Source organism: Podarcis pityusensis, assembly GCF_964106645.2.
Source record: "Podarcis pityusensis genome assembly, chromosome: 5".
Lineage (NCBI taxonomy): Eukaryota > Metazoa > Chordata > Lepidosauria > Squamata > Lacertidae > Podarcis > Podarcis pityusensis.
The window spans coordinates 80,619,677-80,641,145 of record NC_138032.1 but is presented as its reverse complement, the minus strand read 5'-3'; the positions used below and the strand labels follow the sequence as shown (position 1 = coordinate 80,641,145).

Here is a 21,469-nt window from a genome sequence, read left to right as displayed (position 1 = left end):
TTTTGAAGCAACCTTCAATACCTGAAGGCGGTTTCCCTAGGAACGCATTAATTGATTTTCAATGCATTCCTATGGGAAACCGTGCATCGCAAGACGAAAAACTCGCAAGACGAAGAGACTTGCGGAACGAATTAATTTCGTCTTGCGAGGCACCACTGTATTAGGCTCGGTGCCGATATCTAGACCTCAAAACAATCTCTGAAAAGGTCAGCCAGATGTCTCCAAAGTGTTATTAATGACAATACCAGGGTATGGGGAGGTGGAAAGCTGGATTTCACTAATTGGGAGGTGCTGCACAGTTGGGTGGGATGTTGCTCCTGGCTGCACTGTGTCTCCCATCAGGAGAGGTTGCCCGGACCAACACAGCCTGGTGGGCAAATGTTGCATTGGGAGGACGACGATGCAACAGTTGTCGCACGTGCAATGCACTCACTGCGTGCATGGCACCAGCCCCTCCCCCAATGTTAGGTGCAACTCGGCACCTATGGGCATAATAAAATCACCAAATTAGAAGGCAGGGGGAAATGCAAAAGGGAATGCCTTCTGGTATGAATGGAAAAGACAAATGTTGTTAATCGTAAATCCAAATAAATGCAGATGTAAACTTCTCTGGTTTAATTCAAATGGGGAGGGGAGGTGGATTGACAGCTAAATTCTGCTCAAATGTGGATAAGCCTTCAAAATGAGAAATCTAGTTCTTGCGGAGGTGGTAAACCTATGTCTTGATAGTAACCACTTCAGAGAACAGGTATGGGTTTACATGATAGAATTCTCCCTCACACAAACCAAGATTCCTGAACATGGAAAAGTAGCATGTTTATTCTGCTGATCATCTCAGAAAAACATCTCTGTGGCTCTACTTTGGTTTCACTTCTTCCCATTATAACTTTTGCAGTTGATTTTTTGGCAGCGGGTTATAGGCATTTGCAGGCAATCTGCAGCTCCTCTGAACCACATAGACGGACACACAGCTGTGATTCAGCAAGCCATAGTCTTTGAATTGGAACACTACTAGGGGACTTTTTTTTCAAAAGCCTTGCCAAGGTTTCTGTCTGCCCTGCTGTGCCAATGCTGGTTAGTGGCCTAGCTAGAACTACCTTAGGGTATCTTTTGTTTGCATGGCCGTATTTTCCATACATCCCCAACAGGAACTATGATTGCTGCTCTTTTCATCTGGCTGTCAAATGTTTGCATCCTGCAGTTACCTTGAATATCCCCTCATTATTTCCCAGCCATGCGTACAGTTCAACATTGAGCCACATATTTTTGTCTCAAATGTATGCATTGTGTTTTGTAGTTGCTCTCCCTCTTGAAAACTGATGCATATTTAGAAAAACACATTGTGTTTATAAAAATACTCAAAGCAATTGGCAATGAAAATTAAAAATTAAAAGCTAAGATCAACAATGAAATGTGCATACCATAAATATTTAAGTTAAACCACCATTACAACCAATAACTAAGGAACTTGACAGCAATAGCTGGGGAAAGCTCTTAAGAACAAAAAGTCTTCATGTGTTGTTGAGAAGAACATACGGAAGTAGTTTGCTGAAATGCCCTTTTTAGAACGTTGTGCGAAACTTCCTACGTACCTTTGTATTTTCTGCTGTGACAAATTGAGTTTTACTGAAACTAAGGGTCGTTTGAAACAAGACAACTTCAAACCATGGTTCATGAAGATGTTTTGCTTAAACCAAATTCAGATTCATCTAAGAAAATAAAGTGGTATTTGGGTGCTTTTGGCCTCTAAAATAAGTTTATGGTATGCTTTTGTAGGCAAAGATCGAACCAATCCATTGTAAACTGCCTAGTAAACTATTAATAGAAGATTGGTACTTGTGTTTTTTTTGGTTGGGGGGGAATGGCAAAGCAGTGGCAGGCAAAATAAAATAAAATAAATGTACGAAGATGTGGGTTTCATTTGTTTCTGGGAAAAGGAAGATGGGGAAAGGTGCATTCTGGTGAATGTGATTAAGTTCTTGCCCCCCTCTGAACTCTGTAAAATACATCACAAAAGATGTCTCTGCAGAAGTCAGTCGGTTCACTGCACGAGAACAATGCATAATGATTGCTTTTCTGCTATTATTGTTAACATCAACATTCATTTATGCACAGTGCTTTGTCAATAGAATGCTTTTCGGAATCAACTGACAAACTAGAGCTGGTCAAATTGGTGCTGCTGTTACTGGTTTGGCACACGTCTCCCTCACCACCCCCGGTGTACGTTCAATAGGGAAATAATAGTCTCCTCTCAGGTTGCTACCTAATTTCAGCAAAAGCAAAATTCACAGGGAATTTGGGAGGTTCTGTTTTGGCAAAGCACCTGTCATTTTCATTTGAAGCTGAAACTTTCAGATCATTGAAATTGTTCCCGAGCAGTGCTCTTTTTCCAGAAAAAGAGATGCCAGAATTCACCATTAACACTTTCCTTGTTCTCTTATAATGGCAATGGCGCCCACCTGAGGGGTGCCAGAGCTGAGTTCTAGCAAGTTCCAGCTGGAAAAAAGCCCTGTCCCCAAAGATTTCTGCAGCTTGACCCTCCCACCAAATTTCTCCTGTGGTGCAATTCAGTACAAAGTCAGCTCTGCTGCCCGAAGCGATGGCTTCACCTTGCCTAATGCCTGGGCTGCCCCTGCTGGAGATACACTGGATATATCAAATGATGCCTCCACCTGGTGTCAGGTATGAGTGTGGCTGCTATTATTGTGTGCTGGCCATGCATGTGGCTTTGACATGGAGGCGCTAGCTCACACATCTGATGCTTCCATGCAATTTCAGCCTGGTCTTAAAGTTGCCAATGTTGTTGTTGTTTAGTCATGTTCGACTCTTCATGGCCCCATGGACCAGAGCACGCCAGGCACTCCTGTCTTCCACTGCCTCCTGCAGTTTGGTCAAACTCATGCTGGTAGCTTCGAGAACAATGTCCAGCCATCTTGTCCTCTGTCGTCCCCTTCTGCTTGTGCCCTCCATCTTTCCCAGCATCAGGGTCTTTTCCAGGGAATCTTCTCTTCTCATGTGGCCAAAGTATTGGAGCCTCAGCTTCAGGATCTGTCCTTCCAGTCTCCTCCAACACCATAATTCAAAAGCATCAATTCTTCGGTGATCAGCCTTCTTTATGGTCCAGCTCTCACTACCATACATCACTACTGGGAAAACCAGGTTGCCAATAACCCCATGCAATTCCAGGGAAGCTACAAACCATTTGAAGTGTCCCTGTGCCAGTTTATTTACATGCTCCCACGAGTGACCTTATCATAGTCATTAGTGTTGTTTATTTTGTTATTTAGGGTTTTAACTCGATCCATCCAGGAAGTTACAAGTGGTAATAATATTTTTAAAGGAGAGGGCTGGCACTTGTGTCTGAAATGTTGGAGAGCCACTGCCAATCAGTGTAAACATGACCAAACTAGATGGCCCATTGGTCTGACTCAGTGTAAGGCAGTTTAATATGTTCCCATGGAAGGAGTGGCTTATAATAGCATTTAGGACCTTGTCTATTGAACCCAGAACTTTGCATTCTGCCTGAAACCCCAAGCAAGGTGTATTCACTTAGGAAGTCGGAATTCAGGGACTTAGTGCTGCAAAAAGTGCAGCAGCCTCCAAACCGTCTTCAAAGTTAATCATGAATATAGTATCACAGGAAACTTATCCATGAGATTATGGATTATTTATTTAGTCATCATTTATTTATTTCATAAAATTTATATACTGCTGGATTGTTAAAAAAAAACCTTCAAAGTGGTTATGTTTGCCTGTTTCTCATTCCTGGCCACTATTGTAACCTGCAATTCTAAATGCAATGTTGCAGTAAGAGGAAAAGCTTTCTGATCCTACCTCTTTGCCAATGGTGGTTATTTCAATTCTCCTAAAATTCATTAATTCATTAATTCACCTGGATTTGGCTTTAATTTGGTTGCCCTCATCCAGGCCCCTGCAGTTTTCAGATATGCAATCATCTTTCCATAAAAGAAAGATTAGTGCGTGTTTTGAGTGTGAGCAGCTGCTGTCTAGCACCCTTTCCTTTGGAGTAAAGGTGTTGATAACGCCAGGTGTCAAAAGACCAAGCTTCTCCTGGCTGGTTTTCAGCAGCCAGAATTGGGCCTGGGTCCAATTTGCATGTAGTCAGACTGACTGAGTTCACTGTTCGCTTGAACTTATCCTCCCAGTGCTCTATTAATAGCTGATTTCCAATAAAATATTCACAGAAAGGAAAATCCTAAGCTTGTGAAAACTGAGGAGGAATTCTAAAAAATATCTTAACAAATATTCATGACAAATTGTTCACATTCTTTGCTTAGCTCCATAGAATTAGTGTGGTTGCTTTGCAACTTCTCACTGGTACTGTATGATTTCAATGCTTGCTAAATATGTTTTGTCTTCTGCTAATCCACCCACCATTTTGTGTGAATAGACTTCTAAATAGGTTGAAGTAAGATAACCTACATTGTTTGAATAAGAAAATGTTTTCTTACATTTGTTCTATTTAAGAGGCTTTCGTGATGTTTCTCACAGGTTCTTCAAAAGTAGAAAGGAATCAATGGGCAGATGTGATGCTTGCAGAGACAATATGTTGCAGAATATAGATGTCTTGGAGAAAGTAAGTGGAAACTGTTGAACAAAGGCTTTCCCTAATGAAGAGCTGATATCATTCACACAATTATTGCCATCACAGTTGTGCCTTAGGTGAAATTAGAAGTAAGCCTATTGGCTGCTCCTCAGGAGAAGCATCTGAGGAATCTGAGTTTTGATAAAATGAATGCAATTTCTGAGAGGGGTTTTGCACATCCCTGGTCAAAATGTGTTGCCACGTACTGTCTATTCTTTAATATATTTATGAGAATCTATTTGGTTATTTACAGCTTGTGGCCAAGGTTGCCATCCATCAGCATGTAACACTAGCGCTGAGGGAAATGCGCCGGCTGCCAATATGCTACTGAGCCAAATTTAAGGTCTTACTATTATATAATTAAATAACTTAGGGCCAGATCATCTGAGACCTCTCCTTATCCCATACATACTTGCCTGCTCACTGTGATCAACTACAGAGGCTCTTTTTGCCGTTCTGCCGGTACAGGAGGTTCATTGTAATGCTCTATCCGACTTCCAAGACCTGAAACACCTGAACTGGTTTTCACGTTGTTGAAAGCCAAATAGAGCTATGCTTTCCATTCCAAAGAAGCATTTACACTGCTGAGCTGTATCTCATTGGGGGAGTTGAAACATCTTGTACTTATGAGGTCCCTAGCTAGATGCTGATATGTGTTGAAGGATTTCTGTTAGAGAGGCGGAGAAAGGCCTCTGGAAATTCAATGGTCATTCGTTCATTCTGGATTGACAGTACTTGGCTTGATGGGCCATTGCCCTAGCTTTTCATATGGCCCTTCTTTATAGCCCCAGATACACTGCAGTGGCAGGGAGTTTTGTCTTGTGGATCAGGCCACTCATTTTGTATTGAACAGCACTCTGCAGTTCCAGAAAGTGGTCAGAGGCTAGAAAACTCCCTTGTCATCATCCCCCACTTTAATGTTGAGAGAACAAGACTAAGAAGTAACTCAGAATTGTCCCTTGGATGTGTTTGACCTCTGAGGCCTCTGCTTGGCTCAGCCTGCCCCAAGGTTGCCCCTATCTGTTTTGATAAGTTTTTATTCTTTTGTTGAAACCCTTACTTCAGGACCAGGGACAGTTCTAGCTTCTTTATCACTGATGTCAGTGGTATTTTCAGGGACAGGCTATTCACTGACCTTGGTTTTATGTAACTGGAAGATGGAAAATCGGAAGACCTTGTTCTTTATTTTTTCTTGTTTATTTTCCTTTCCTTTTTTCCTTTCTCTTTCTTCTTCTTGCTTCTCTTTCTCTCTTCCTTTTCTTTTCTCTCCCCCCCCCTTTCTTTCTTCATTGATGTCCTCTACTTGGGGCCTTTATTAGGGTCCAGGGATTGTACACTCATGGGGGTGGTAGATGGTTGATGGAGGGCCTGGGGTAGAAGGCAGAGAAACATTGGTCTCCCAGGGTGGGGGGCTGGGAAAGATTCCAGATAAGACCTGGGAGGGACTGTTACCTTCTGTGGGTTGTAAGGGTTAAGAACAACCTTTAAAAGAGGACTCCATATTCTAGTTTTGCATTTTGTAGCTGTTTTTGTTTATTTACATCTTTTTTTCCATAATGTATCATGAATAAATAAATAAATAAATAAATAAAATCTTAACACCAAAAAAAGGGGGTTCATTGCCCTTGGTTGGCTTTGAGACTTTAATACAAATTGGAACCTCTATCACTAGTTTCTGGACATTTCTTGTAGATGGGAGTTCTGCACTTTTAAATGGAAAATAGTCTCTCTAAATGTAAATTAGTTTTTTGTATTCTGTTTGCATTCTTGGTTTTATCGTTAGACAACTCTTATCTTCATTAAGGAGTTGTTTATTTTTGTGTATTAATTAAAAAGGCATTAATATGCATATGGATATAAAAACACTTGGTGAATGATAGCAAAAGTTCTCATATTCCCCTTGGAGTATACATTATAAGCACAATTCTTTTAAATGTTTCTTAGTCAGGCATTATTTATTACCCTAAACTTCAGACAAAGGGAGAGTGCTAAGGCTGATTATCGCTTGGGTGTTCTTCAGTGCTAATTGAGTTATTTAACTCAATTGCTATATGTCATCTTTTTAATAACTTAAAAACCAACTCCTGTAGATATTCTATTTTTTTTTAACAGTCTAAACATATGGTCTTTTAAAAATCTGGCTCTTTGCTATACAAATTTTAACACAATAATTAACTAGCTGACGCACAAACACACTCTCTTAGGCTTTGCCTCATCTATTCTGTATGTGTGCCTTGCTTTTCTTTTCATCATGTCCTCCCTAAAAGAGGGCATGTGTTGTGGTGAGACCTGGAGACCAACCTCCTGTGTTGTGGGTGGGTAAGATTGGATAGCCTCAACACCCGATTGGTAGGTCCCTCGATGTTGGGTTTAATCTGGCCAATAGGGCGCAGTCCAAACGGATCAAGAGACCTATTTAAACCCATGCACGTGACCCAGAGCTTCCTCCTTTGGCTCATGCATTCGGAACACCCACCCACCTCTGCCTACTTTTAGGGCATTTTCTGCGCTTGACCTTGTTATGCCGTCGTGTGTCGTTGGGACAGGGGCACAGCAGGAATTTCCCCACTTGGCTGATTGGCTGTTGCCATTTAGGTTTCGCCTGCCGCGTAGCAAATTGTCACAACTTGTAAGGTTGCAGTTAGGCACTGGTTCATGTGATAGGGGATGGGAGAATAGTCTTGCCATCCCTATGTGAAAGATATTCCATTAAAGGAATCCAGGGACTCAACTGGTTTGGTCAACCCCCGAGAGGGGGTTGTGCCCATGTCTGAGTCCGGGGGAGCATCGGGGAGTGGGCATAGTCTGTTCCCGGCTTTTCACCTATCCAGGTGTTCACCCTTGGCTGACCTATGCGGGTGCCCTGGGTCAGCGCTGCCTGCAAGGGTTCAGGGAGCTAGTCACACCAGAGCCTATGCAACCACTCACTTTTCTGTAATCAATAAAGTTGTGGCCTAAATTCTGCCAAAAACCAAAATAAAAATTTGAGGCAAATGTGTCTTTATTTAGCGGGGAGGTCTCTGGGTCTGAACACGCAACAGCAGGAAAAAAACTTCAAAGGATACACATTACAAGTAAATTTCCATTGTCCTTTCCCATCCCTCTCTGCTCCTTCCACCCCATTTGAATGGATCAAATCATGGTTTGGGGTGGAGATTTAACCATAGTTTCCCAATCAACAAACCCTGGAAGTTCTGCATTACAGCACATGGGGTAAGGACTGAGAAGAAGGAAGTATACTAGTGAAATCTCATCCTTGACCCAGTAAAGCATGTTTTGTTGGGCTGAGTTTCCTATGTCTTAGCTGAGCATTTATAGATATATTCCCAGTTATACCATTCCGTGAGCCAACCCATTTTATACATACCGTTTGTTAGCCGCTGTCTCTTTACTGGCTAAATGAAATATAACAATGCATCTGCCCATATTACTATTTATTGCCTTGATAGCATGTAAGACCCAGCACATAAGAGCACTCTGTGCAAAGGCTTCCAGGTGCAAATTTGATTGAATACAAATAACCTCTAAATGGGAAGAACTGTGATTAGCCTGAACTTTGATTGCTAATATATTCCAACATCACCGTTTCCTACAAAAACGATGAAGAAACTAATCAGGTTTGAATTACTTCTGCTTTACAAACAAAAAACAAAAAACCCTGTAAAAAAACCAAACCCTGTTACAATTGGGAGAGTAGATGAAATATGTGTGCCACAAATCACTTAAGCCAGAGGTTTTGCACTCAACTTAATTCATTTAAGGTTTGCTCTCTGGCAGCCTGGTTATATGAGGGCAAGCTACTCAGCATTCCAGTATATCTTCATATTCTGTGGTTCATATTATCCCATTGTTTGCTTGCTGAGCTCTATCTCCAGTAAGCTGCTGCGGTCCCAGCAATGTGGTATATCTTTCTCTCTCTCAAAATAATTTTATCCAAATCAGTTTAGAAGGAGAAATATCATATGTATAATAACAGAAAATTAAAAACGAGACACAAAACAAAAAAGAAGTCCATCTGCTATGTTCTGCCCCAGATCAACTTTCCAAAACCCTTTCAAGGGCAGCCCCCTCACCCCAAATACATTGCTGTAGTTTAATAATGAGGTGGCAGAAGTATGAATGACAGCTGCCAGGTCCTAATTGCTGTGAAACATAGCACTATCACTTTGATGTCTGTTGGTGCTCTGTGGGGGCTGTTTGAACTACAGTTGTTGGTGCTCATATTTTGGATGAGTGTTTGTGGTTTTTTAGTTGCAGTGTCTCCTCAGGGCATTGGGAACACTTGTTCCTGTGGAAGCCGCCCAGAGTGGCTGGGGAAATAATAAATTATTATTATTAGGTAGGATACCATGCTGTCCATAGCATGACTTTTCCCTGTCCTTCTTGGGATGGCTTTCCAGATCTGCTTGAAAGTGTGTTTTGTAGACTCTGAATAAACTGCTTCTAGTTCGTGAGAAAATCAGGGCTTGAACTGCCCCCTCTAGGTGTCCTTGGAAGAAAGCTGGGTATGCACATAGAGAGCTATGTTGTGATAGTTCAGTTGGCAAGAGCATGAGGCTCTTAATCTCAGGGCTGTGGGTTTGAGCCCCATATTGGGCAAATGATTCCTGCATTGCAGGGCGTTGGACTTAGATGACCCTTATGGTCCCTTCCAGCTCTATGATTCTGTGAAATGGAGCTACCTTATTGTTGAGTTCCATCAGCACCAGCCAACATGACCAATGATCACGGATGATCAGAGCTGTAGTCCAAAAATGTGGATGGCACCAGACTAGTCTCATCTAACTGGAAATACCTGTTCAGGGTCTCAAGAAGGGGTCTTAATAGCTCTGCTGAGACCTTTTTGTTGGAGCTGGCAGGGATAGAACATGTGAGATTCTGCTTACAAAGTATCTGCTCTGTCCCTGAGCTGTGGTGCCTTGGGATGAATTGCCTTATATTTTGTGAAGCTTTTTTTCTTTTAATAGAATTTATTTATTTGTCCTATAGGCTGAAATCACCGATAGTAAAGGGCCACACTGAGACAACATAGAGCATAAATCAACAGATGATAACTCACTTATTGATTGTTGCTTTGCTGCACAGAGTTGCTTGAATTGATTTGTTGTTCAAGTTGACTTTTCAGAACTGGCCCTATCATTAAGCAAAGTGAGGCGACTGCCTCAGGCAGTAATGCTGAGTGGCAGTAGGATATTTTCCCCGAGCCCCCTTGCAGTACCTTTCTATTGGAGGACAGGGCTGTGTGTGCCATGCAACCTGTAATGCACCCTGTAACTAGTCTCTTTTCTCATGTGCCCCTATAGAAGTAAGATTCAGCTGTCAGTCCAGTTGGCTTCTGTATGCTGAATGTATGTATGTACCATCATGTCCTTCACCCCAACAGCTAAATGTCATGGGCAAACCCTAGACCAATCTGTCAAGCTGTTTCTTGCCTCACCCCAGTGGTGGACCTACATTTTTGGGCCCTGAAACTGTAACTGTTATGGGGGCTCCTCAGCAACCAGCAATAAGGTCTGGGTAACCACTGTTATCTTTTTCAATGGGGTTGTTCCATGACAGATCACTTGTTAAAAAAATAATAACTACTACATCTCATATTTTGATTAAAAGTGCTGCACTGGATTATCTCACGTGTCAAAGTCACTGATGTGAATAAAATTTTCCTGTGCCTTATAGTTTTCACATTAGTGCAACATTCTACCTGTAAAGTATCTGTGCTACTGACTCTCAAATTTTGGGATTGTTGAAATATATACAACAATAATGTAATCAATTTGCATTGCGCAACTCAAGTTGGGTCTACTAGACCCAAAGCTTTTAATCAATGTGGACTAAATGAGATTCTTGAGCCCTTCTGGGATTAGGAGCCCTGAAATCTAGGCTTCATTAGTATCATACTAGATCTGCCCCTATCATGGAGCTTTTCTAAAGATACCTAGACATGTGTCCACACACTATAGGAACATTTATAAATAACTGCATCACATCATAAAATATGCCCAACGTTTTCCTTGAAATTTACTGCATGGGAATTCTAGGAATCCCAGATAGACTGCAATCTATTGTGGCAGCTCTCCCATCTATCAGCCGTTGCACTGACTGCTGCTCCAGAGTGACTTTGAAAAGTAAATATCTTGAATTCATCAAGAGGTTTCTTTCGCTGCCACCTTCTCTACTATTACAGCTTTGATAGAACAGCATCCCTAGAGATCTGTAAAAGGCACTAAGTTTCCGGGATGATGAATTGAACAAGGCAAAAGTACATCAAAACCACAGCACTGTGAGGGGAGTGTGCTGAGAAGGGATGGGGTGGAATAGAATGCTGGTGGGAGCAATGAAAGAATATTTTTATGGTCTTTTTGAGTTGCTTATTGTTTCTGTACTGAATAATAAAAAGGATAAAATTGATCAAAATAAATGAAGGTGAGCAAAAAATAATGGTAGATTTTGCTTGGCATCCATGGCCTGTTCTCTGGTTGTGGCTGATTCCATTCCACTCTCTAGCTTCTTCCATGGGTGGGACTGGGGAGGCAGTATCTTTTAAATAAAAATGTGGAAGCCAGTTATCATTATGTTCAGCTGTTGTTGTTGTTTTAAAAAATAAATGCTTTTGACTGAGGATGGAGTTATGCAACCCAGTTGTTCAGCCTAAGTTAACATTTTCAGGCAAACTAAGGTCTTGTGAATGGTCCAGCCTATGTCCAGATTATAGCAGTAACCTATGTTCTATTTGCACATGGCTGGGCAAAGGTCTGAGTAATCAATCCTCCAGGAAGTTTCTTTAATTTTTTCAGAGATTGGAGTGTAACCCTGAAAATTGCCTTTGAGAATTTTCATGGTTTAGCCCTCTTCATTGTCGCCTTTCTCCATATTATTTTAACATTAGCATTTACCAAGGCAACGGGGAGACCACTTGACAAGAAGCCGACTACTCTGGCATACTGTATACCTCATCAAAAGTATTTGTGCCTGTTACCTAAAGCCATGACTCACCTAGCAACAAGCTTGTTATGCAGCTTTCACAAACCCCGGGAAAGCTGTGGAGGGGGGAAAAAACCCCCACATACTTATTTTGGAAGAGGCCCATTTTCACAATTTGCAGAGATTTATTATTATTATATGTGAATTATTTCATTCCTGATTGAAAAGCGTGGTTCTCTGCCCCCCCCCCCCGCCCCAGGTTGCTTGGCAACTAACTGAAGGCAAGTGGGATTGAAATTGGAGTTTGAACATATTATAGTCCTTTTGGTTTCCCTTTCAAGTGGTAAGCAGAGCAGTGAATTCTGAATCCCTGGCTAATTAGTACCTCTCTATGTAAAATGGGCCAGTGTATTGCCAACTGGATTATCATGGGGAGTGAGGATGTTACCTCTGGGTAACTATTCAGGTGAGGCGATGACAGCAAATTGTGAAGGCTGGCTGGCTGGCTAGGAGAGAGCGTCCCACATGCATACACAGACGGACTCTGCCAGTGAAATTCCTTATTTTCAACTCCCCTGCTGTTCTGCTTCTCAGTCTTCCTAAGCAGTCTGCTTATCATCTTGAGCTGGGTGGTAGGAGAAAACTGCCAAGCACATTTCTGAAAGCACCAGTGTAGAACCACCCTCTCGGGTTATGTCACATCTGAATAAATTGTGACCCACCAAACAAATGCAACCTCCCAAAACAGTATTTACTGAGGTCCTGATAGGCTGCAAAATGGTGTTATTTTTTGGGATGGGGTTTCCCTAAACCCTAGTAATTAATAATTGGAAGGATTTTGATTAGCTGGGATGTGAAGGGAGAAATACAAACTGCATAGAATTCCTGAGCTGGCATACACAAATTGACCTGCTCAAGCTTAGGACTATTATGAAACAATACAAAGCCATTGGCAATACAAGAGAATTGTCCTTCCCCCTTGCCCTGAGGTGTGAACGGAAACTGGAGATTTGGAAGGCTGCCAGGGTAATTGGGTGCGAGGTGACAGCAAAAGAGAGTCTGTTTGCAAGGTGTGCTGGGTAGAAGAAGGGAAGACTAGGATCCATCTTGGGCAGGATGGCTGAAGGCTGGCTGGGACAAATGCCTTGGACTCCATGGCTGCACTGCTGTGTGGGACAAGCCCTTCTTGAAATGATCCTGCTGTAAGATCTGGACTCCCTCCATGGAGACTGAAGGTGTAAATAGGTGAATAAACCATATTTCTTAAAGCTACAACAGTATCTCAATTCTCCAAAGGAACACAGACCCTGGGGAGCACCTGGAACCCCCTGGAGTCTTGCAGAGAGTGGGGGTGGCATCTGACTTTTGTAACAATATGGAGAGTGCAGCCTTTCAGGGATTTGGTAGATAATGTTTCTATTAACTGCTTCGGACTGAAAAGACAAGAGGGTTTCCAGGGTCTAGCAGCCCACAGCATCCCACTGCTGCTTGGCCTGAAAGCAGTTGAGCCTTTGTGAGCAGTTCAACTGCGTGTTTGCGCAAAGGCACGAGGGTTTTGCAAGCATTCAGTTCAGGAGCTCACAAAAGCTTGAAAGCAGCTGCTTTCCCCATATTGGATTCCTACATAGGGCTATGTTCTGCAGGGAAGGGATTAAATCTCAGGATGAGGAGTCAGAAGCAAGGAAGACAGCTATTTTCCATGGAGGCCAGCCCTGACCTTCTCTCCACAGTCTAAACTGCCCTGCCATTTTAAAACATGGTTAAGTGGACCAGTCCTTGGTGAGAACAGCACTGAGAGCATTTTAAGAGTTTGTTTCAAATGAGGCAACAATTCATATGGAGACTGTTACATTTTACATGAAATCCAATTGATAAATTTCAGCTGAAGCTCTTTTGAGCATCCCTCAAAATCTCTCGTGTTTTGCTGAGCAAGAACCAGCAGGTTCACCTCAAACTTTGTTTTAGGCAGCATTCAGTGACAAACTAAAGATGTGCAAAATGCCCTGGAGGAAGTTTCCTTAGCCTTGTTGAAATCAATTCTGGCTTCCCTCAGAATTCCGCAGATCTCTTCTTGCCCCAGCAGGAAGCTGCAAACGCATCACAATGTTTTGCTTCAAATGAGTTTGAGTGGCTCAAACTCTATCATAATGCCTTGCAAATCTTTGACCCTTTCGTTTGTGGTTCATAAGAGCAACTTTGGCCATAATCCATTTGCCCATTACTGTAACGATTTTCACCCATTCCCCCCTAGTTAGTTGGTATAAGGAAATCTGTTTGGGGTCAGCAAAAGATTTGGCCCAATACAGTGGAGTATGATGCCATTAAGTCTTGCTCCTAAACACTGCCAGCAAGAAGAATTGCCTCAGGGAACCTAGTGATAACACGGTTCATTGCTTATCTGATGCTATGTTGTCTCCCTACAGTCCTTCTCGCTGTGCAGAACAAGAGCTATGCTTAATTTGCCTGACATGTCTCCTCAACTGGGGCCAGGCGCAAGCAAGTGAGCAACAGCCATGTTGCATCCCTGCACTTGGAACCTGTAATTTCCTAGCCTTGAGACTTCACTTCACTTTGTGAATAAGTGACTTTGCTCCCTTTAGAAGCTTTTGGCTAATTAATCATGGTTGCAGAGTGCTGTTGCAGGCAGCTTGTTATAACATTTGATTAATAGCAAGTGCTGATTTGGGAATTGTGGTACAGTGAGCAAGATCACATCTGGCAAGGCATGACAGTTACTTACTCCTTCACAATATGAGCTTTTTTTTGTGTCCCTGAGTGTTTTGCTCTGCGCTGCTAAGACTCAGAATGAAGATGCTAACCCATTTTCCCAGGAGGTGTTGAGTTCAAAAGTTTTCTGGGGTTGTTGTGCATAAAATACATTTATAACACTTATTAAACTGCAAAGCCAATCGGATTTGGCTATGTGTTGATGCCATTTAGGTTAAAAAATGATGGCAGTGCAAATGAAGAAGCAAACATCTTTGCAAGGAGTACTGAAATTATGACCAACAATTGCATTTTTCAGCATCACTGAAAATATTTAGAAAAAAAGTAAGTTGTTTCAATCTGGCACTCGTCTTAGGAAGCTGAAGATCATGAGCACGTAACCTGTGTGTAGGAAGTTCCATTTAACCCATATATAAATGCACACTATTTCTGTGGTCTTTACTAAAATGACCTGAAATGAATCAGAACAGTAGTAATAAAATCAAACATCATTCCATTACAAAAATATTGGCAACTGATACTCTCCGGCCTTTACATACCTCCTAGCTTTGGTCTCCAGTAATTAACTCCATCTGCAACCACTTTTCATCTAATAAACATTTGGAAATTTCACCCCAGGCCTGAAAAATATGGCATACCACAGACAGAATTCTGCCTTTCAGGGTTTCAATTCTGTATCTTCCCAGCTAGCTCTAGGGTTGAACTTGGAAGATCAACTACACACAGGCAAGCGGCCATAGCTCAGTGGTACAGCACACACTCTGCATTTAAGATAACCCAAATTCAATTCTTGGCATCAACACCTGAGGTAGGAAGGCACTTCTGCTTAAGTAGGGATGCCAAACCATTGGTCCATAGGCCAGTTGTGGTCCTCCAAGCTTTTTATTTTATTTTTTATTTTTTACCCCCAAGACCACCTACCAATTTTACATGTGGCAGGATAGCAGCATCTGTAGGAACAGTGAAAATGATACCCAAATCAGAACCATGTGTAAGCAGGCATGCCAGGGGATCTGTGGGGTGGTGGTGATGGCAGCATCTGTTTGGGAGAGTTTAAGACAGTATTGGGGAAAGTTTGGGGCAGGTCTTGGCAGCCACTTCTGCCTGCCACCCTCTTTCCCACTCTGATCTGCACTTCTAGAAGTCCTCACTTCTAGAAATATCTCACAGTGCTCAGGTGAGACTATGTCCATTCGTCTGCTCTTCTTGCTTACAACTTGCTTGACTGTGCTGAGCTTGCTGAATGTCCTAACGACTGGTAGATCTCTCAGTGAGCATCCTCACATTGGCACACATGTCAAAGGGGGACAAGTAATAATGGTCTTCTGATTATTAAGAGACTAGTCACTTGTGACTAGAGCTGAGCAGAGATGACATGTGTGAAATACCTGCTGCGGTTTTACTGTTTGCTTAAAAATGTGAAGCGTGATTGTGACAACCATTTATTTTTTAAGAGCAGGGATGGGGAACCTGAGATCTGTACGCCAAAAGTGGTCCTCCAAGCTTCTGTATCAGGCCTTCAAAATTCTTTTCAAGCCACACTTGCTTTCCACAGGCCACACCTCTGCATTGTACCCCAGGCGTCTTTGCCTTGCTGCTGTGGCCATTGCCCCCACCTTCTGCCATGGCCAAAAGGAGCTGAAATCTGCCATGCCACATCTCCCCGGCTCCTCTTAGGATAGCTCTGTAAGATTATCTTTATCCCACTTATTTGACCTGAGTCTCCCAAACGGCGAATTGCATTCTTAAAGTGCAATTCTAGTACCAAACCTGGGGATCTAAAAACTAAATCCTGGTAAACATGTGTATCACACAGGGAGCTGTGATTAGATACTGCTCCCTGTTGAGCGTTCACTTCATAGCAAGTTTCTGAATAATGGCCAAAGCTTTCCTGTTGTGGCAAAATCATTGCTGGGAGAGGATTCGTTTTGGAAGGTTTCCATTGGAGCTTGTGTCTGCTCTCATGCTGCTGTTTGATTTCTTTAAGGGGATTGTTTAGTTTGTAATGGCTGTAAGCTGCCCTGAGCAATGTATATGCATTGGAAGGGAGGGGTTTAAGTTTTACAAGTAACTAAATACATTGCATATGATGGGCTCATTATAGTTGACAGCATATATGTGTGCGAAAGCACTAGGACAAACACAGCCAGAATTAGGAAGCAGGATTTAGACTCAGTATTGTACATTTTCTGAAGTGAACCAAGGAACTTCTTCTGCATTATCTCCCATTATAAACATGATTTATAAGCCCTGGCAGATGCTGCCTGGGTTTTGCTGTGCTTGTTATGCTAATACACCATAGTTTGCAGGAAAACCGGCATTTGTCAAACGGTTTTCCCTTGTTCAACATACATTGAATTATTGTTTCACTTGCTTTAGTTCTTCTTCTCCCCCTTTATAATTAACTTTCAAATCTGCTCAGGGAACATAAAGAGCAAACAAATTCATTTTGCAATAACCTGTAAATAAAAGGGTTTCCAGATCACAGCTGACAGCTAATAGTGAGCAAGTCTGCTGCTGCTTGAGAGGCTGGTGAAATGAATGACTCAGAGGTGTGAAATATCGACGATTAATTCACATTTCTTGGCTTTAGTCTTTTAGCACATAATGATCACATAGATTTTTAGAGGTGGTACAAAGTGGAAGGAGCAGATCTTTGGGCACTGATCATATTTCCACCTTCAAGCAAGTGGAGGCCGTGCAAATCTTGCTATCAGCTTATAAAAAGAGCCAATATAACACAGTGCTAAAATTTTATGTAGAGCTAAGAACGGAACTTTTAAACTAGCAGTTATCAGTGAAGTCTCTATAGCCTTCCTTTTCTAGGAAAATGAATAACCGTCCTTTTCCCCTGCCAGGCAAAAGATGCTTAGGTAGCACATAACAGCTAAGTCTATAGACAAGCTATAACTCTTGCAACAGAGACACATATCTGAAGGTGTGACATTGGGGCCCCCAATGGAGATGTGTTCCTTGACCTTTATCAGCCTCAGAGTGTTTGTATGTCTGTGATCACATCCATTGACTTATATGCCTATTGCCAAGGTGAATGTATTGCCACAGTTCTGTAGGAGCACAGCAATCCACAGAATGCAGCACTGAGCACAGAATCCAGCTTCTTCTAAGATATGGTCTGAAGTGTAAGGGTAATGTTTTACAAAATATCAGAGCAGCTGCACATTTCTTTGCTCCACTCACTAACAATGCCAGAATAAATTATTTTAAAAAAGAGAAAACATGCAAATTTGCACAATGTGTTACAGAATCGAGCTTTTCTTGCTGCAGAATTTGAATAATCTTGACACAGAATACCTATTTTGTTTTTATTTTTCACATCTGCTTATGCTTGACAACCACCATATTTGGTTATGTCTTTTGGAAAAGATTAAAATACACAGTCTACAGCAGTGGTCACCAGCCAGTTTGGACCAATTGGCACATTTCAGATTTTGAGAAAGTTCTCTCAGCGCCATGCACAGCACCATGGTATAAATAATAAATTATTATTATTATTATTATTATTATTATTATTATTATGCACAAAAGGGTTGACATGGCAGGGGGTATGGCATAACATAAAAATAGAGAGTGTAGTTATTCCTGCTCTCCCCCACGCCAAAAAAAGCATGCTTCTTCTGAGAAGTTACCTATGCACAGATGGTCCTAATAGTGTTCACAAATTACTGATTACCTGCCTCCAGCAACAAGGGTGCTGCTGTCTGATAACAAGGAACAATCCCCAGTGCCAGAAAAAACACAAGTCTCTCTCTCTCTCTCTCTCTCTCTCTCTCATTCTCTCTCACTCACACACACACTCACACACACCACACCACACCACACCACACCACACTTTGCTCCCCTTCTCTCTGTCCAAATGCATCTTTCCCTACACATACACACAGACCAAACAAACACTGCCCCCTCTCATTGGCCAAGTGCACCTCTCTCTCTCTCTCTCTCTCTCACTCACACACACACACACACACACACACACCACACACCACACCACACTTTGCTCCCCTTCTCTCTGTCCAAATGCATCTTTCCCTACACATACACACAGACCAAACAAACACTGCCCCCTCTCATTGGCCAAGTGCACCTCTCTCTCTCTCTCTCTCTCTCTCTCTCTCTCTCTCTCTCTCACACACACACACACACACACCCTACACCACACCACACCACACCTTGCTCCCCTTCTCTCTGTCCAAATGCATCTTTCCCTACACATACACACAGACCAAACAAACACTGCCCCCTCTCATTGGCCAAGTGCACCTCTCTCTCTCTCTCTCACTCACACACACACACACACACACACACACCACACACCACACCACACCACACCACACTTTGCTCCCCTTCTCTCTGTCCAAATGCATCTTTCCCTACACATACACACAGACCAAACAAACACTGCCCCCTCTCATTGGCCAAGTGCACCTCTCTCTCTCTCTCTCTCTCTCTCTCTCTCTCTCTCTCACACACACACACACACACACACACACACCCCCTACACCACACCACACCACACCTTGCTCCCCTTCTCTCTGTCCAAATGCATCTTTCCCTCCATCTCACTTACTACACATACACACAGACCAAACAAACACTGCCCTCTCTCTCTCTCTCTCTCTCTCTCTCTCTCTCTCTCTCTCTCTCTCACACACACACACACACACACACACACACAGAGAACCATACATTCAGAAAACGCCCTCCATGGGTGAAAGAAGTGTCTGCTGTTTCTAAAAATGCACACCCACCCAAAAAACAACCCCAAGCACACAAGGGCCAATAGCCTGGTGCCCATGAGTGCCAGTTTGGCCATCTCTGGTCCATGGGTTGTATCAGATGCAGTGCCAGCAGGGTTCCACTGGAGCAACAGGGCTTCCATTTTCTGCCTATCCCCATCCGTGCAGGACCAAATTTTTGTATGGCCTCCAACACTTCAGAGACGATTCTGAGGCTCAGGGGGTGCAGGAAGGGCCAGAAGGGGAAGAGGAAGTTTCATTGCACGTCTAGAAGTCCCTTCACCTGCGGAGCTGTACCACTGGATACAGACCTAAAGAATTCTACAGACATCTCAGTTCATTGCAGGCTCGCCAAATTTGTGACTCAGTAAGTTGAATGTAGGCCACTTCCTGTTCCCTGTGGACTCCTAGGTGTTTGACACCCACCCTCTCTCCCCGCCCCCCATTACAGGGACGTGATAGTGTGCCTTTCGTGTGTTAGGTTCCAAATACAACCCTCAGTATCTCTAATTAAAATCTGCTTGATCAAGACCCTGGCAGGCCACAAAGCATAGCTGGGGGAGGGTCCGCAATAAGCTTGATGGGTCAGAAGTTGTGCAGGCCTGATTTATTGAAAAACAGTAAAAATGAAATCTGTGAAGAGTAGCAGTGCACCCACTCAGACACTCATACTTATTGACAGGTGCTGTATAAATAAAACCAGTCTTTGTTAAATGTCAGGTCAATCTCCGTGTATGTTTATAGTGACTAGCTGTAAAGGAGTTGAGGTCTCCAACATCATTAATAGCTGTGTGGCAAGAGGGAATTTCAGCAGGTATAGATTTTCTTACCACCACCAAAATTCTTCCTTCTGCACAACTATTTAGGACAGTCTCTTTTCAATGTTGTTTAACGGCGGTCCCTTTGAGGTTTGCATTTGGACTAATGGAGAATCATTAGCAGGAGGGAGTGATGGCTGTGATGCAAGGAACAGTGGGGCATGCTGTTCCTTTTCTTTCTCTTTTTCTTCTTTTGAGATTAGCCTTTCTAGTGGGAGGATTATTGGCTTAGCACTTTCTATCTTCTTAGTGGCAGGCTGGCCTTTCTCGTTCCAAGGCGCTTTTCACTTTAATCTGATTGGCAAGTGAATCAAGGGTGCTGCTGGCTTAAATTGGGCTGGTTACCTCTTTTTGGTTTTTACTAATGCTAATCCTTTTGTTTAGGGACATGAAGAAGTCCCATCAGATGCTGTTTTGGGGTACTCTGGTAATCTGCTAGTTACTGCCGTAGGGGTAGGCAAGTGATGTTTGGTAGGCCCTGTTGTGTCTTTCTGTTTATCTCTCAGCAAAACTCCTGTTACTAAGGTTTTCCTTACTCTCATATTATGCTAGTCTCACTTTATGTATGAATTGGTAGCGGAGTTGCTTCTGTATTATATTCCTTTTTCCTCTGTTTTTCCCCCTTTTGTATCAGGTCTACTAGTGCCTCAAGTGCATTGGCAGAAAGGTAAATGTAATATTTAAAAAAAATGTAAAAGAGTGAACATTGGCAGAAGCTTTGGTAAAGCCCTCCCTTATTGTTGGACCTGTTTCCAGTACAGGTGTGGCAAAGACCATCCATACTTAGTAAAATTGTGTCCCTGCATTGTACAGTTCAGCAAGCCAACCTGATCTGAAAGCTCAAGGGTCAAGAGCAGGCATAGGCAAACTCAGCCGTCCAGATGTTTTGGGACTACAACTCCCATCATCTCTAGCTAACAGGATCAGTGGTCAGGGATGATGGGAATTGTAGTCTCAAAACATCTGGAGGGCTGAGTTTGCCTATGCCTGGTCAAGAGTATCACATAATCGGCTCTTGCCTGTTGGTGCAAGGAAGGAGACATGGGACTCAGTTACATTAGTAAAGAAAAAGTGCTTTATATGAGTTATAACACTGACACCAGATGGCACTGCGAAGTCTCATCTTTCACCAATGGGATTTCCCATTATGAAGTTTACAATGCATTTAGCTGAATCACTTTGTTGATGTGTCTAGATCCAGTCATGTTCTAGGCAGGTGTCCCTGTGGATCCCTTTATTTATCCAGATCTCTGGTGGTGGTGTGGTGTCACTTGATGAAATCCTGCCTGACACCCCTCCATTGACCTGTTCAAGATAATCTGTGAGGCGTTTTGATGCTTTCATGTGCCTCAACTGTTCAGTTCCTTCAGTACTGCATAGTTCTCTGCTGCATTCCTGCAGTCTACAAGGCATCTCATTGTTTTATTTTTGGAATCGTGGAAGAATAGGGTATGGAATTAGGGCCTGCAGTTGGTAAGAAGGAACCGAGACTATGGTTTGTAGAGTGAATATATATATCTCCGCTCCCAGTGATTTGAAGCCCTATTCTGTTTCCTGACATTTCAGAGCTTTGGAAGCTGCTAGAATTCATTATGGCTAGAAATTTGCTCATTTTACAATGAAAGATGAAGATTTCTGAAGTC

At 42.6% G+C, this 21,469-nt stretch overlaps 2 protein-coding genes across 9 annotated transcripts in view; one reads left to right on the top strand and one right to left on the bottom strand.

The window, feature by feature from the left end:
- Positions 1-21,469, top strand: part of LOC308476921 (uncharacterized protein) — a 212,206-nt gene that overhangs the window by 87,071 nt on the left and 103,666 nt on the right. For all 8 annotated transcript variants that reach the window (XR_013986176.1, XR_013986177.1, XR_013986178.1 and 5 more), the window contains one exon: positions 4,513-4,597. Coding sequence is in view for 1 of the 8 variants with exons in the window: in XM_081005115.1 (XP_080861241.1) it covers positions 4,513-4,597 (85 nt within the window). In the remaining 7 variants the exon portion in view is untranslated. The remainder of the gene's footprint in view (positions 1-4,512; positions 4,598-21,469) is intronic.
- RASGEF1A (RasGEF domain family member 1A) overlaps positions 1-21,469 on the bottom strand; it is a 220,756-nt gene that overhangs the window by 128,014 nt on the left and 71,273 nt on the right. The gene's annotated exons all lie outside the window — the stretch shown is intronic.